Below are 16496 nucleotides of genomic sequence, written 5' to 3' on the forward strand. Positions count from 1 at the left end.
TTTCTATCCAAGGGTTCTGAATACAAGGCTATTGGATGAAGAGAGTCTATCTTTACCCGGCATGGATGATGAAGTTGTGCCACAAGCCCAATGTTCAAGGCGTCAAGCGAAGCATGGGTTGTTGTATGGGTTTCTGTTAGTCTTGTTTGTCGGCTACCAGGCTGCAGCCTTGCACTGGGGACGGACTGTGAGAGGTACGGATAGTCATGCGGACACAGAAAACCGATAATTTGGTGCTTCTGCATGTTGCATGTGCATTACTTCTCTGTCCACCCCAGTTTGACACCGGAGAAGCATTACCTATTCAGGCCCCGTTGCCTATCTGCGGACTGCTTGGAAGTTTTTCTGCCCTCTCGAGTCTGTTCACATTTCGAAGTGGAGTATCCTGCGAGTATTTATGCGAGAATCATGGTAATCTGGCAGATAGGCAGACAGAACCGAGGCGTGTCAACGGGGGTTTCGATTTCCAATTTCCAAAGAGCTGGAAGTCGTCAGGTTTTCTGCCCAAGGCTCCGGACGTCGTTGTCGGAAGCCCTTGCTCGACATATCCCCATTGGACCGCTTGAAACGATTTTCGCAGCTTGTCATCGTGTAAGGCGCAATCTTTATCAGACTTCCTACCCTTGCTTTGTGGGTGTAATATATCCAGCCAAGCTGCAGGCATACCTGCAGACACTGCCGCGATGAACCGAACCAGACGTGGGCTCCCTTGTTCCTGTACTATATTGTTAACGCCGTCGTCTGCAGTCTGTAAGCTGACGCCCCTCAAGAGTCTGCAGCGGAAACTTGTAACCCCTTCTCGGCTTTCATCTGCTTTCATTTGACCATTGTTTTGGAATCAGGCCTGTCAGATATCATGTTCATGTCTGTCTAGACTTACAGGGCAAGGGACAACAAACGGTGTGGCGTACAGAGACTGATAGGGGTATCTACTCGGCCCGCTTAGCCTTAGATGAAGAGCCACGCCCCGAAAACGCGTACGTCCAGATCTTGTTCTGACGCCTGCATGTCTCCGCAAGGGAGACGAACGTGAGGGGTGTAGGGAAAGGGTGGTGTAAGACGACACCGCCCCGAATCTTTCAGCCTTTGGTGATCGGCCATGGCGATGCCGAGTTTGAGCAACCCTTAGCTCAAGATGCATCATATCACCTGCCAAGAGTTCTTGCGGGCGGTCCCGCCATCCCGTGAGGCCGAGGGCGCCGTGTAAGTCTATTCCTTTCGGCCTGGTCCGGATCATCGTCAGCACCCCTCTTGCCGCCCTTTTCAGCTGCTCCCCACCCTCGAAAAGTGTATCGAATATCGAGCCTCGCCCTGGACGTATGGACGCGTGTACACACCGGATAGTCAACCTTGTTTGGGAGCAGTAGCCAGTATGTTGCTATCGTGAGTAACTATCAGCTGTCAGTTTCCGGTGTGAGTTCCTGCGTCTCTTGGCAAAAAAAAAAGGTTGTCTGCATGGCGGGAACCGCGGATGAAAATGGAGGGGCCCTCCAGAGACTCGCCTGTCCAGCTTTGACAACCGACGATAGCGGGGCAAGACCGAAGTGCCATTCAAGCACCATAGCAAGAGACGAGGCCGGTGGCAAATTGAAGGTTGCAGTCGATACTTCAGATGCGCGTTTTTGATTTTCGAGTTTTGGAGTTTCTGAACGGTTGTGTAATTCGGCGTAGCCGCCTGATCCTTGAGTCAGCTGCTAGCGCAAGGCCTCGCTCCCTCTCTAGTCTTAACGGCGGCATATCGGAGAAGTGGCTAAATCCGTCTTCATGATATTTAATGCGATTTTTTCTAGCGTCATCGTGTTACAATCCCTGTCGCTCATTTCGATGCAAAGCAGAAGGCTCAAATGGAGAAGCCGTCAGCTTGACTAGGTAGCTCGCGCTATCACGAGCATCTCGCAACTCTCGTAAACGCAGTTGTCTAACTCCCAGGCCGCTTACCAAGGGCAAAAAAGTGAAAATTGTCGGTTTTCAGCTTCGTATTTGACTCATGCGGCTCGTGCGGATGCTCCCGCAAAGTCAAAGTTAGAAAAAAAGCATAGAGCAAGCGGGGTGCATTCGTGCCAAGACCGCGGAGTACGGGGCGGGATGTCTCGGTGAACGATCATGGCCCGAGGCCGAGAATATACAAAGTCAACGGTTATGGCCGGAACACACGGACCAAGACTGTTAGTAGCCGAAGACCGTGATGAGAGCGTACGGCAAATTTGTTTGTGGACCTGACTATTCTGTGATAGTGACTGCTTCGCATTAGGATCTTGTGATGGAGAAACCCAAGAGGTTGCTTAGATGGTCTGCTGCAGGTGTACGGGTTGCGGGCGAGTCAGGAGTCAGGAGCATAGGATTCGATCCAGGGGGAACGGCGGTGAAAGCAAGTGATCGTATGCATTGCGTCTGGGCCGTATTCGCCGAGTCCTACCACAAAGACAGCGCTTCTTCGAGGTAGCAGACGCTGGGATGTGATTTGGTTCGGCAGATGAAATATTGGCTGATAAAGTCGCTGAGCTCTACAGATGTCTGAATCATTTGCTTTTCCCACTCGAGCAAAGCAAGCCAACTGCTAAGTGGCCGGCATGTGACCTATACTTCCAGGTTAGAATATGTATACTATCATATCAGTGGATCAACTGTGTGAATGTTCGGCATGAACCTCGTAGAGGCGGCAGGCAAGCCACAGAGTCTAAGGATTAAGCATATACACTGTTGCTTTTTGGGAGCTCGCAATCCCCCCATGAAGGGATTTCGGGAGCAACCGATGAAGGACATACCAACGAACGGCGGGCGGATGACCCGTCGAGCTGAACTCTGGAAGAAGGTTATCTCGAAGGGGGGTATAGAGGGGCAGAGGCGAAATTTGATGCGAGCGACTTCGGCAGCACCGTGATGGAGAGGTTGGAGATGCCAAGACTTTATTGCCTATTCCGGCCATGGGAGACGAACAAAAATGGAGATACGGCGATGGCGGCGAATCTCCGGATGACGGTACGGTGTTATCCACGAGATGATGTTACTTGGATGGTGACATGTTCTTGCTCTTCTGACTCCTGAGGTGGTTGAAGATGATGGACGATGGCTGGGTCAAGGAAGATAGCAGAGTGTCGTTCCGTCGATGAGGTGAAGTTTGCTGCAAGCGGCGATGTCGTCGTTACACTGGGCAACCCGCGGATTGAATCCCGCGAGAATGGAGTATGGAGCGGACGAGGTTTGGGCTGGGAGGAAGTTGCAGTCCGTGGTTGTGGTGGTGGTGGTGGTGGTCGTTGTCGTCGTCGTCAAAATGGCGGCTCAGGGTAGCCCCTGGCGTCGGTGAGCTAAGACATTCCGGTAGTAGTGCCATGCAATGCGGGAACCGGCATTTGTCTAGCGCTGTGCACTGTCCGCTAACGCACCCTTGCGGGGGGCCACGCTGGTGGGTTCTAAAAGAGGTAGCATCCAGAGATGAGGCTTGCGCGGCCAAGCAGGGGTGAAGGGGAGGCAGGACAGACTCAGACTTGGGAACTTGGGATCTTGGGTAGAGGAAAAGAAGGGGTGAAGTCTGAAGGGGTGGATTATTGGACGACGGGGGAAGTCTCGGAGGCGAGGTTCTTGTTGCCATTGGCACTTTGCGATGTTTTCTGCCATTGCCCACAGTTCTTCCTTCTCCTCTCCTCCATCCTCCATGATACTACACATCGATACTCCATCTTCAACCACCTATCATTACCCCCTGCTTCAGATGCATGTACCCACAAACCCAACAGCAAACATCGCCGGCCGACATCTTTGACAGGCACATGGGCCTTCCCTCGTGCTCTCGTGCCCTGTCAACGCCGCCAAAACCCACCACCTCCTTGCTCGACAGGACACCAAGACAAGGGTGTATAGCTATCGGAAGACTTCTCCATTCTTGCTTCCCCTTCTTACTTGCATATTGAATCCTGCCAACCTAGACGAGGCTAGCATCTCACCTGCGTCAGGTGTCTCTCCCTCCGTCTCTCCCTCTCTCTTTCGCTATCTCCATACCTATCTCTCCATCACCAACGGCCAGCCGCCCCTCATCTGTCTTGAGTCTACCTAACCCCCCCTGCTCTATGCGTGCCTACTGACCATCGATACTCCCCTGGCCCCCCGCAGGGAGCCAGGGACTACGTACGCAATCGCAGTCCGATGGTGCTTCCCGCAAATGGCGCCTGAGCCCGCTACGGAGACTTGACGGGAGCTTCTTCTAATCAAGCATACTTTGCGCGCTTGCAAGATGATAACGAGATTGAACTCAGAGTCTAATTACCAAGAGGAAAAGAGTCGTGCTGATCCGGCACACGAGAAGCGCTCGCTCTCGGTTCTGAGTTGCCATTTCAGCCGTGGAAGCTGCTTGGTGGTTGATTTTACGCACTCCGTAGTTCGCAACAGCCCCTCCCTCGTCATCGATAATCGAGATCCTGCGGGTGATCCTACATTCGGAACCAGGTCTTGGTCTTGCCGTCCCATGTTCGCACTTCGTCAACTCTTGGGTCTCTCTTCTCGTCTTTCGTCCCGAATCTTGACGATGTGTTTCCCCTGATCAGCCAACGTTCGCCACTGTCAATGGCATTTAACCCCACGATAGGGGCTTCCAACGCCGTGAACGCCACTCAACACACGTGGGACTGGGAAAAAAACATGCGGCGTTACTGTTGCACTGAGTCCGAGACTTCCCAGCAAGCGTGTCTCAAAGACAGCTTTGCGCGGGGGAACCAGACGAGCTGCAGCTAGGACGGTACGACCTGCAAACATCAAACAATTTCCACCGCCGTTGGAGGCTTGACGTTGCTTTTCCGAGTCAGAGGCTCAACATAGTTACAAACGACATCGGTCACCGAATCTCTATTGTTTTACGATTATTTGCCTTCTCCGTGTGTTCCAGCAAGGCTGCAACCTCGTTAGGGTATACAGTACACTCCATTCAGAAGTCTTTGTCTTGGCCACTGGGAGACTAGCCGTGTTGGCTTGATTCTTCTCCATATCACCCTGACCCCCCACCCCACACTTTGCTTCCCTTGTCCCTTTTTGACGCGCCCATGCCATATCGAACGGTTTTCGTTTTGACGCCGTTGCATTGGATGACGTTGACCGCGGCCACAATGGGGCCCCGGCGGCTTAAAGGATGGGATACCCTTGCCAAGACGCGTCTGCTCGTCCGCCCATACGCAGCGGAGCAACGCCACAGATTCGGACGTCGAACGGTTCAACAGCAATTTTTGTGCTCTTCTGCTATATCCCGTCTTATCATACTACTGGCCCGATCAGAGCTTTCTCACCGTCAATGTTTCCGTCCAGCCTATTACGCTAACCGCCAAAGGATTACCCACGTAATGCTTGGCTTTCGGCTCTATCTTATTGGGTAGCCAAGATAGGAATATCCCCCTTCTCCCTCATCTAGTTTGGGCACGATGAGGCTCCTAAAGTCTAGGAGTTTTAGTGGTGAGGATCCTTTTAGTCAAAACCATGATGCCGAATTAGGCATGGTTCATCTCAAGGACATTTCTCCGGTCCTGATCGCCGTTGAACAACACAACCCACGGACATGGAAGACGTCAATGTCATTCCATGTTTCGTTCGTTTCGTTCGGAGTAATCCATTGCAGAAGAAACAACGGCGCACGGGGTTCGGGCCTGATGGCACTCTGTATCCGTACCCGCACCCGCGGGGCTAATGCAGCCACACAAGCACGGTTTCGATAGTCCTGCCTGTCTGCTGTAGCCTGTACGGGCTACAGATACGCGTCAGCCAGTTTCGAGCACTTGTTTCGATGGGGAAAGAAGACGCTGACTACAGAGAGAGTCGTAGGCGAACCTCATTCTGAATCGACTAAGCATGTGGACGGACTTGGCGATCAACGACGAATCTCCATCTTGTTCCCACCCTCACCGGTGTCTTACTTGCTTAGCCGCCTGAACTTCAGACGAGGGCATGACGGGCCAAGAATATGGAGACCTCTTTTGCCCTGCCTCCTTTGACAAAGCTGCAAATTTCAACGCACATATTCACCGGAATGGCGCCTATATGCAGGCCTACATGATCCATGTAGAACATCCATATCGAACTGGGCTCAGGGGAGGAAGGGGGGGGGGGGTTCGTCAAAGTGGCCCACCGGAATAAGGGAAACAGCACCCGACGATGGTTTTCGGCAGCAGAAAGCGAGAAAGTGAGCGCGGCATGGATCCTTGTGACTGACAGCAGACCCTCCTTTTCTCTCAACGTTGATTTTCGACATGGGTACTGATTCCTCGTATAGGCACAATGTTCGATAGTTGCCAGCCAAGCATGGAGTTCGTCCACCGGAGTCGATGTCACGGCCGAGCGGCCGAGTAACCGACGACACTCCTCATTCACATCTCACCAAACCTACCTGGTCGAACGAGCGATGTGCCTCCCATGTGGATGTGGGCTCTTCGAGTCAGGGGGGTCGGCCTCTGGCACCGAACTAGGCCCTCAGAGCGCAACATCGAAGGGAACGCTGCAAGTTGGGATTGCGAATTCAGTGATTTACAATCGAGGTATCTGGTTCTAGCCGAGACGGCGTCAAACTTGGCGAGAGAGACCCTCTATTCGCCCAGCCCATCTGTTCGTGATGGGCTCATAAGCTCGTGTTCGATTTCTATAAGACGAGGCAAGTCTGCCCGTCTCTGGAGTGAAAGTTATCTTAGCCACCATCACTCGCTTCTTCAAGCTTCGGTCTTCCTTCCATCATCATCTTGCCTTCATTCGTTTTTGAGGCAGTTTCTCACACAATCACTCGTTGATTCTTGATCTTCACAATCGTTTTACATTCGTTCTGTAGTGCATCGCTTCTCGCCATGTATAAACGCTCACTTTTGGGATGCTTCGCGCTCCTGTTCCCTGCCTTGATCTCAGGCGCCCCTTCGTCTATTGCCCCGAGCACACTCGAAAAGCGTCAAGACTGCGTCTTTGACTCTGCTCTCAACCCTTCTTGCTGGGATGGCACCCACGATCTCTCGACCAACTGGTACGAGGAGGCTCCCAACACGGGCGTCATCCGCGAGTACTGGTTCGAGGTCACCAACACCACCATGGCTCCTGACGGTGTCGAGCGCATGGTTCTTTCCATCAACGGAACAGTTCCTGGACCTACCATCATTGCTGACTGGGGTGACACTGTTGGTAAGCGTTTCTGATATCAAGAAGCTCAAGGTATTTTTGAGTTTACTAACATCATCATCTTAGTCGTCCACGTCAAGAACTCTCTTCAGAACAACGGCACCAGCATTCACTTCCACGGTATCCGCCAGAACTACACCAACGAGGCTGACGGTGTTGCTTCCATCACCCAATGCCCGACTGCTCCCGGCGACTCCATCACCTACACCTGGCACGCTTCCCAGTACGGCACGTCCTGGTACCACAGCCATTTTGCTCTCCAGGCCTGGTAAGAGCATTCTTCCACAAAGCTTCGCATCTCTCGACATGAACCTAACAAGCTGCGCACAGGAACGGTGTCTTTGGCGGAATGATTGTCCACGGTCCCGCTTCAGCCCCCTACGACGAGGATCTCGGCACAATCGTCCTGAGCGACTGGTTCCACCGCACCACCGACGAGCTTTACGGCGAAGCCGCCAGCAACGGCCCGCCCCGCGCCCAGACCGGTCTCATCAACGGCACAGGCATGTACGATGGCGCCGGCTCCCGCTTTACCACAGCCTTCGAGGCCGGCAAGTCCTACCGCATGCGCCTCGTCAACGCCGCCATCGATACCATGTGGAAGTTCATGGTTGACAACCACACTCTCGAGGTCATCTCAGCCGACTTCGTCCCCATGAACCCTTACAACACCACTGCCGTCTCCATCGGCATCGGCCAGCGCTATGATGTTATCGTCCGCGCCACCGAGAGCACCGGCGACTACTGGCTCCGCGCCATTCCCCAGCTCACTTGCAGTGAGAACGAGAACACGCTCGACATCAAGGGCATCGTCCGCTACGATTCTACTTCCACCGCTGACCCAACTTCCGAGGCGCACACATACATGGACGACTGCCTCGACGAGAGCATGTCCAACCTCGTGCCCGTTGTCGCTCTGGAAGCCGGCCAGCAGACCTACGACGACACCCTCACTGTTGGTCTTCAGACCGTCAGCAGCCAGTTCAAGTGGACTTTGAACAACAGCACCTTCCTCTCCGACTGGGACTACCCTAGTAAGCTTCCCTTCCACAAATACGCAATGGCAATATGATACTAACACTTGAAAACCAGCTGTCGAACAGGTCCTCGGAGGCAACGACACCTTCTCCACCCAGCAAAACATCGTCCACCTCGACCAGGCCAACGTCTGGGTCCACTTCATCATCCAGAACCCCATCGGCCTCGCCCACCCCATCCACCTCCACGGCCACGACTTCTGGGTCCTCGCCCAGGCCACGGGCACATACGACTCCTCCGTCGCGCTGCAGACCGTCAACGCGCCCCGCCGCGACGTCGCCATGCTGCCCGGCTCCGGATACCTCGTCATCGGATTCTACACCGACAACCCAGGTGTCTGGCTGATGCACTGCCACGTGAGTTCAGGCTTTGACACATTATCGTTCTTCTCGATATACTGACATTTACTTCACAGATTGGATGGCACACTTCCCTCGGCTTCGCGCTTCAGCTCATCGAGCGTCCCACTGAGATCGCGGCCATCACCAACGAGGATACCCTCAACAGCACCTGCGCCAACTGGAGGACCTATGCCGAGGAGGAATCTGTTCACCAGGAGGACTCTGGTGTCTAAGTCACACCATCTCCGCCCTCAGCCATCACTGCATACATGCACACATGCACACACTTCAACACTCTTGCACATAACAAACGACAAATAACGTCATGAAATGTTCTCCTATGTCTCAGCTCTCTATTTCTTAATCCGGGAGTTTTTGGGTAAACACGTAATTGTTTTTGTACATTCCTTTTTTCTCCTATCTTGTATATATAATCATAATACAAAGGTTGCAACCCATGAATGCTCTCCAATTGCCTCATAATTGTGCGAACGATTAATCCACCTCATTTTCTCCAGCGGGTGTAATTCAATGGTTGGAACGCGAGTCTCTGTTTGATAGAGATTTGAGTCGGCACTCTACCCACTAATAATGCCACGTCATTAGTAGGTGGTCTACACCATTTAACTAAATACTAACGTTTGGGAAATCTAAGATGAACTCGTTCCATTAATATAAATGAGTGCGGACCTGGTTGCCACCGCTGCCGGATGGAGAGTTGACTGGCTGTAGTAACCTTCTGACGCAACATCACCGCAGAGAAGAAGAGTCAATTGAGATTGTCGAAATCATGGTGTGTACAGATTGATAATCCAGAATTTGTAGAAAGTTGTTCCGCCCGGCGTTGTTCGACCGCCGGTCGTCCGGCCCCGCGGAGCCGCAAGTCTGGGCCGAAAGCTTGGTCCGCTCAGCTCGCCTCTTGAGAAAAGTGCCGAGCCGGAGGGTGTGGGGCATATCTACTTGGCCCTTTTCATGGGGGACATTTGGTTTCCGTTTCGGTGCCGTGCCGGGCCACGTGCCGGCTTTAGCTGAACATTTTCGTGTGCGTGTACAGCCGGTCCAATCATGAAATAGGGAGATTAGAAACTATACCGTCATTCGTTTTAGCATCCCAGTGACCAGTTTTGCCAAGATGTCGAATCCCGTTGGTAGTTCGGTTCAATGATGTGCGTTATTGACGTGATTGGTCGTGAGCCAAAGATCAAGCGTCCACGTTCCTATGCGGCACAGCGACAAGCTGGCATCCCCCAAAGCTTCCCTCCCGGGTGCCGTCATCGCCCCGAACCTCGATACTGCCTTCTAATGCTGACCCCCTTCACCGCAATCGTTCGACACACATCTCGCAACTTGGTTTCCGCAAGTGGTTGCGGAGTTACTCCGCCCCTTGACCCTGGTCACTCGTCTCGACTTCTCCCCCCATTTCCCCGCATCATTTCGCCTCCAACCCCGGATTTTGGATGGTCATGGAATGGATACGTGAACGCTTTTCCGTGTGTGGGGATTTCCTAGGGACCAACGAGCCGTTCGCATTTCAAGCCTGACGCTGAGCACTTGTTTGGTGCCTTTCTGTTTCTGGGGTCCAAGTCCGAACGCGAGAACGAAAATTGAAGTCTTGGCTTGGTATTATTCGTATGATATCGTGTGGTTTGATAGGTTCATACGTTGATGAGGGAAAAGGCAATTAGTGATCGATGCCGAGTGGTTGGGCAAAGGATCGGGTGCAGCTTCGAAACTTCACTCAGCTATGGCCCACCTAGCTCTCGTAGTTTGTCTTGCAGAGGGATTTATTTCGACGATTCTTCCATTGTTGAAGAGCATTTTCTTTGTATTAGTCCAGACTGATGAGGTCAGTCAGTATTGATCGGACCGATATCGACTACCGCCGCGGGGACTACTCTAGAGATGCGGAGAGAAAACAGTAATGAAGAGCTAGTGGAGAGATCTTCGTCACTCCAGTCATAAAGCAGTGCCTATTTTCCCCAGTCTCAATTCTGAATGGCTGGGAATATGTAACCCCATCGGTCAGAGGGGTGGTAGTGGTACGGTGATTATCCCGACATGGGGAAAAAGCTGGGACGAAGGCACCCATGCATGCCGCTCTTTTCCCTTTTTCCGCTGCGGGAAGCCATGTGCCATATCTGGGGTAATGTGCGGAGTTAAAAACGAGGTAGGTCCGCTTCGCAATTGAGTTAAAACATCGCATACTGGTACCTTACTTGAGGACGGGACTGCTGTCACACACATCCTCAAAACGAAGTGTTCCTCTGAGGGCAGACAGATCCCGATTCAACAGTCCACTCAACAACTCTCCAAGGAAGGCTCCCCCAAAGTTCACGACAACCGTTGGGGGAATAAAGATGGTAGACGGGAAGCAGTCCGAGGTGGACCACGCCTCATTACATCACGAACACCACGCCGGCGACCCGGAAGATGTGCCGCCAAAGCTCTCCCTCGAGGCCGAGCGGCGCGGGCTGCAGCCGCCGCCCATCGTCGCGGCCATGTCGCATGAATATCGCGTCGAGCTCGAGAAGAAGCTCAAGCGCAAGGTGGACATTCGCTTGCTTCCCATGATTGTCCTCATGTACATTTTGTAAGTATCAGGACGTTTCACTTGAGACTGGTAACCTTGTGGCGAGGAGATGTTGCTTGATGGGCTTCTGTCAAGAGTGGCTGCTAATCCGTAGGTTTTGAAAGGAACTACATTGACAGGAATAATATCGCCGCGGCGCGTCTGGCAGGCTTGGAGCGAGATCTCAATCTCGACCCGAATTCGAATCAGTTCCAGACGGCCGTGAGTATCTTGTTTGTCGGGTATCTTCTCATGCAGGTGCCTTCGAACCTGTTTCTCAACAAGATTGGGAAGCCTGCGCTGTACCTTCCAACATGCGTAAGTAGAAAATCACTCATCCCACTTCAGTAACCATACTATCAAAGTCCCTGTTTATTAGATTACTAACGATACCGCAATCCTAGATGGTCATCTGGGGCGTCATCTCCGCCGCGACAGCCGCCTGCCGCAACTACGCAGGCCTCCTCGTGATCCGCTTCGTCCTCGGCTTCGTCGAGGCCGCCTACTTCCCGGGCTGCCTGTACTACCTCTCCTGCTGGTACACGCGCGAGGAGCTCGGCCTGCGCACCACGATCCTCTACACGGGCTCACTCATCTCGGGCGCCTTTTCGGGTCTCATCTCGGCCGGCATCACGGGCAACATGGACGGCGCGCGCGGGCTCGGCGCCTGGCAGTGGCTGTTCCTCATCGAAGGGGTCGTGACCGTCGCCGTTGCGTTTGCGGCCTTTTTCGTGCTGCCCAATTTTCCGCGGACGACGTCGTGGTTGAGCGAGGAGGAGACGGCGCTCGCGGTCTGGAGGCTGGAGGAGGATATCGGCGAGGATGATTGGAAGAATAGCGGGGAGCAGACGTTTTGGCACGGGTTCAAGACCGCGTTGGAGGATGTCAAGACGTGGATTCTGGTAAGGCATACTTTCCCTCGTTCCACTGTTCTTCGTATACTAACACACCTCTCATCTCAGCTGGTCCTCATCTTCTGCATCGTCGCCTCGGCCTCCATCACAAACTTCTTCCCCACCGTCGTCCAGACTCTCGGCTACAACTCCGTCATCTCCCTTCTCCTAACCTGCCCGCCCTACGTCCTCTGCGTCATCACGACCTGCATCAACGCCTGGCACGCCGACCGCACGGGCGAGCGCTACTTCCACATCGTCGTGCCCCTCTGCGTCGCCATGGCGGCCTTCATCCTCGGCGCCGCCACGCACGCGACCGCTCCGCGCTACGTCGCCATGATGCTCCTCGTCCCGGGTGTGTACACTGGCTACACCACGGCGCTGGCCTGGATCAGCAACACCCTGCCGCGTCCTCCCGCCAAGCGAGCCGCTGCGCTGGCGTTTATCAATGCTGTGAGTAACTGCAGCAGTATTTACGCTAGTTACTTGTACCCCAAGAAGGATAGCCCGCAGTACACGGCGGCGTTCATCCACAACTGCGTGGCTTGCTTTATTGCCATTTGCGCGGCGACGGTGTTGAGGTTTGTGTTGGTGGGGTTGAATCGCAAGCTGGAGAGGGGGGAGCACGTCGAGGGGGCTATCAATGCTGCGCCGGGAGAGGCGGCGGCGCACGGGTTCCGCTTCAAGATATGAGGAACTGGTTTCCAATTTTGTCGAAGTGGTGGTGTAGACCCAGAAAGGAGAGAAATCAGTGTAAGAATTCGCCGTAGACATGCTCAGATAGGTATGTTAATACATCCATGCCGCTTCCAACCTGAATGAAGAAACCCGAGTTTACCATTGGAAGAAACTGCAGTCTTTTCAGTGGATTGAGTCCAGGTTCCTGAAGAGGATACCCGTGAATAAGGTAGGCACGCACTTGCCCATGGCAAGTAGCTTTAACCGTCCACAACCCGACTGGTAGATCAGTGTTTGGTACGCATTTCACAATTCCCCCGATGTAAGGCCTTTAGCAAGTTCACTCTGTTGTCAATTGACGCTGGAGCTCTAGATAAGTTAGCAACCTGTCCACCACGGCTTTGGTATTACCGGTTGTGAGGATAGAGCCAAGCCATTCCACATTCGAGTAGGTACTCGGAAGCAAAAAGCTTCGTATCTAGCATCCGATTCCACGGCCTCGCACACTGGTAGTTTCTTATCCTCAACACAAGGACTCAGTTTCATGGCTCATGAAGTCATCCCGCCTGTCGAGGAAGCGAGTGTCCCCCCCCAGCGTTGCTAGCGAAGGGCCCTCACCATATTGTCCCAATGGCCTTTGGCACCATAGATCAAACTACAGCATCGGGGCTAAAGACGCAAGCTGCACCGAGTTGCAGTTGTGAGGGGAGGCACCATCTTGAGTTAGATACGTCAATTCTCCGGGACATTTCAAGACATTAAAAAAAGAAGAACTTGGGACCAGTTGTTTCGTCGACATTCACCAAGGTAATTTCTTCAGAACCACGCAAGGGGCTGAGGTGCAAATGCACGAACGTTTTTTCCTTTTTGATGAGCGCAATCTCTGTTGGAGTCAGGTAGCCCAGAGCGGACTGCAAGTAAAAAGACCGCTCGTTGGAAAAAAGTCAAAAAGGAAAGGAAGGGAAGGAGCTGGTGATCACTTGCGCTAGAACTCACGCCCCTGCCCGGACTCGAACAGCGCGTCCCTCGGACCAGCACGGCTTCATTGGAGTATTTGTTTTAGCTTCTCTGCGTCAGGGTGTAAACCACCCAGCCAATCGGCCGGATGGGTGCTGGTGACTGCAAAAGTGAATGGGCGCCTTTAGTACTACGGGTGGTCAGCCTTTTTCGGATGAATGAGGGAGGGTAGGAGAAGAGCGTTGAGGCGGGACGGGGCGAAGGAGACAAGGCTTTTGGGCCAACGGGAGTCACGAGGGACGGAGAGACGACCTCACCTCACCATTATGAGTGGTATGAGCTGCGTCTTTGTTTAAGGTACTCCGCGGTAAGGTAAGATGTCTTACTCTCCATGGTCCATACCAGATGGCTGGCTGTATGAACCCCTTCGTCTTCATGTATCGAATCATAATCTTGCATACCTCACTGGGTACATCAACTTACATATATATATATATCCCCCATTCACCTCCCATCATCCCTCAACCCAACCCTCATCTGTCCCTTCCCGCCCCTATTCGACCGAAAGTAAAACGGCACAAACACAAGCTCCCTTTCGAGCCCATCCTCACCCTCCGCCAGAACCTCCGGCGTCCGTTCCCAGCCTGTAGTCTTCAACGCGAAATACTCCTCCCCGCTCATCTCATCAACCCTCCACTCCTCCTCCACGGCCGTGCCCCTCTTGATCCCCACGTCCTTGAAGTGATTTTCCTCCCACGGGTGATCGGCGTCCTCGACGCAGTACACAATCGGCCCACGCGCCAGGCTGAGCGTGCGCTGGTTGGTGTACGGGTGGGGCGCAATGTATCGCGGCGCGAAGCTGGCGCCGCCGATATCGAGCGAGAAGACGGGGTTCGAGGCCGTGTATGAAGAGTCTAGGCGGAGGTAGCCTCCCTTTTCGAGCGTAGCCGTCCCCGCGGGCGGCGTGGGCGTGAGAACGTAGCCATGCTGAGTTGCCCAAGCTGGGATGCGCAGGCGTATGGTTGTATCGAGAGATTCTGCGCCCTTGAGCTGGAAGAGGATGTTGCCTTCCCACGGCCAGTTGGACTTTTGCGAAAACGTCACCTCTGTGCCTTCTACCGGGAACTTGACCTCGGCGCTGGTGTAAAGATGAACATTCACAAACGCCCCCGTCTTCCCCCCCTCCCCCTCACCACCCACACCCCCATAATCCCAAAGATACCCCCCCAAACTCCCAAACAGCCTCGTCACATTCGGCGGACAACAAGCACACACGAACCAATCCTCCCTCTCGCTCCTTGCCGCTTCGCAGCTCGCGAGCTGATTCTCGTACGTGAAGGCCTTCCCGTCGGCGCTCATGGCCGTCATGACGTTGTTGTACAGACACAACTCCATGACGTCGGCGTACCGGCCGTTCGGCTCCGGCCCGTCGGCGTGCAGGAGGCGCTCCGCGAGCATCATCACCCCGACCGAGGCGCACGTCTCGGCGTAGCAGCCGCCCTCGTCGGGGCCTTGTGGGAGGAAGTAGTCGGTGCCGAAGCCTTCCCACTGCGCTACGGCGCCGACGCCGCCGGTCAGGTACATTTTCTTGTCGACTGTCGAGGACCAGAGGCGTCGGAGGGCGGCGAGCCAGTCTTGCGCGGCGGTCAGGGGCCGGACTGCGGGAGCTATGCTCTTGTTGCTGCTGTTTTCCTGGGACGTATTCAAGAGGTCCGCGGCGGCGGTGAGGAGGTACATTGCCCTTACAGCATGGCCCTCGACGGACTCCTGCTCGAGGATCGGCACGTGCGCCTGGCAGTACCAGTACGACCTGTCCATGGGCCACGAGTTGGGCCGTTTCCAGCGCGGCTCGTCGCGCTGCTCCATCTCCCAGTCGTAGTAGTGCTTTCCCTCCGGGCCCGTCGGGTTCCCGCGCTCCTCGAGGAAGAAGCGCGCGAGGTCGTAGGCTTCGGTGTTGCCCGTCGCCGCGTAGCACCGCAAGAGGGCCAGCTCGATTTCCGGGTGGCCCGGGTAGGCTTTTATTTGGCCCTCGCCGGGGCCGAAGCGGCGGTGGATGTGGGAGATGTACTTTTCAATGGGGGTCATGAGGAGGTCGTTTCTGTAGTATTGTCTGTGTGCTAGGGCTGCTTCAATGAGGTGGCCGGCGTTGTACCTGTTTTACATTGTGAGTCTTGTTGTCATTCACGTAGCACGTTAAGTGAGATGGGATTTTTTTTACATTTCATGCATATCACGAATATTCGTCCACCTCTTCCCGGGCTCCACGACGGAGAAATGAACATTGAGATACCCGTCCTCGTGCTGCGCGCGGCGAATCATGACAACGAGCTCCCGGACGGCGGCGTCGACTTCTACATCGTACTCTTCCACGAGGAAGTAACACGCGCCCTCGATCCACTTCGCGACGTCGCTGTCCCAGAAGAGGTGCAGGGGCGCGGGCCAGCGCGAGCGGTCGTCGTAGATGGGGTGCCAGCCGAGCTTGAAGCAGTCGTACTGGCCGTTCGCGCGGAGCTGGGACAGCTGGGCGTGGACTGTGTTGCGGGAGACGGTGGCGCGGCGGGTGCGGAGGAGGGAGGGGGCTGTGAAGGTTGTTTGGCGGAAGGTCGTTTGTGGGTGGGACATGTTTTATTGCTTTTTGCCGAGGGGTCTTGTGGAAGTAGACTGGGGGCTGAGGTATGATGGGAGGGAGGGAGGACTTAAAGATGTCACGATATGTGGGAGGAGGTTGTGAGGAAGCTGCTTAGTGAGAGAGATAGGCAGTTTTGGCGGACATTGACATATAAATGAAATGGCGGATTGGGAATTGAAGCTCTGATGGGCAAGGATGTAACCTCGAACTCGAGGTGCTTAGAATCGCCGAAAAAGGAAAGTCGAATTGATAAGGACAAT

At 54.2% G+C, this 16496-nt stretch overlaps 4 protein-coding genes across 4 annotated transcripts; 2 read left to right on the top strand and 2 right to left on the bottom strand.

Moving 5' to 3' along the window:
* Positions 1–325: 325 nt before the first annotated feature.
* BDZ83DRAFT_305975 (uncharacterized protein) lies at positions 326–1346 on the bottom strand. Its single transcript, XM_060502280.1, has 2 exons — positions 881–1346; positions 326–715 (listed from the first exon to the last, which is right to left on the bottom strand). Exons 1-2 carry the CDS (start codon positions 1235–1237, stop codon positions 407–409), a joined length of 666 nt encoding a protein of 221 aa, XP_060365411.1. The 5' UTR covers positions 1238–1346; the 3' UTR covers positions 326–406.
* A 5463-nt stretch (positions 1347–6809) lies between these two features.
* Positions 6810–8743, top strand: BDZ83DRAFT_576713 (multicopper oxidase; the record flags this gene model as incomplete). The annotated part of the gene is made up of 5 exons (XM_060504941.1): positions 6810–7134; positions 7198–7399; positions 7462–8165; positions 8224–8525; positions 8585–8743. The coding sequence occupies 5 exons, from the start codon at positions 6810–6812 to the stop codon at positions 8741–8743; spliced, it is 1692 nt and encodes a 563-aa protein (XP_060365412.1).
* A 1955-nt stretch (positions 8744–10698) lies between these two features.
* Positions 10699–13023, top strand: BDZ83DRAFT_740802 (major facilitator superfamily domain-containing protein; the record flags this gene model as incomplete). The annotated part of the gene is made up of 5 exons (XM_060513072.1): positions 10699–11100; positions 11205–11397; positions 11484–11981; positions 12042–12512; positions 12937–13023. The coding sequence occupies exons 1-5, from the start codon at positions 10868–10870 to the stop codon at positions 13021–13023; spliced, it is 1482 nt and encodes a 493-aa protein (XP_060365413.1). The 5' UTR covers positions 10699–10867.
* A 1088-nt stretch (positions 13024–14111) lies between these two features.
* On the bottom strand, positions 14112–16229 carry BDZ83DRAFT_576784 (uncharacterized protein; the record flags this gene model as incomplete). The annotated part of the gene is made up of 2 exons (XM_060504951.1): positions 14112–15759; positions 15826–16229. The coding sequence occupies 2 exons, from the start codon at positions 16227–16229 to the stop codon at positions 14112–14114; spliced, it is 2052 nt and encodes a 683-aa protein (XP_060365414.1).
* Positions 16230–16496: the final 267 nt, after the last annotated feature.

This window comes from Colletotrichum acutatum, assembly GCF_030867785.1.
Source record: "Colletotrichum acutatum strain CBS 112980 chromosome Unknown BDZ83scaffold_42, whole genome shotgun sequence".
NCBI lineage: Eukaryota > Fungi > Ascomycota > Sordariomycetes > Glomerellales > Glomerellaceae > Colletotrichum > Colletotrichum acutatum.

What these genes read in the sequence shown, in the direction of transcription:
- BDZ83DRAFT_305975 (XM_060502280.1), bottom strand. Translation starts at nt 1,237, where the DNA reads ATGATCCGGACCAGGCCGAAAGGAATAGACTTACACGGCGCCCTCGGC. An exon ending in CGTTTGTTGTCCCTTGCCCT is followed by an intron (nt 716 to 880) that starts GTAAGTCTAGAC and finishes AATATAGTACAG; the next exon opens with GAACAAGGGAGCCCACGTCT.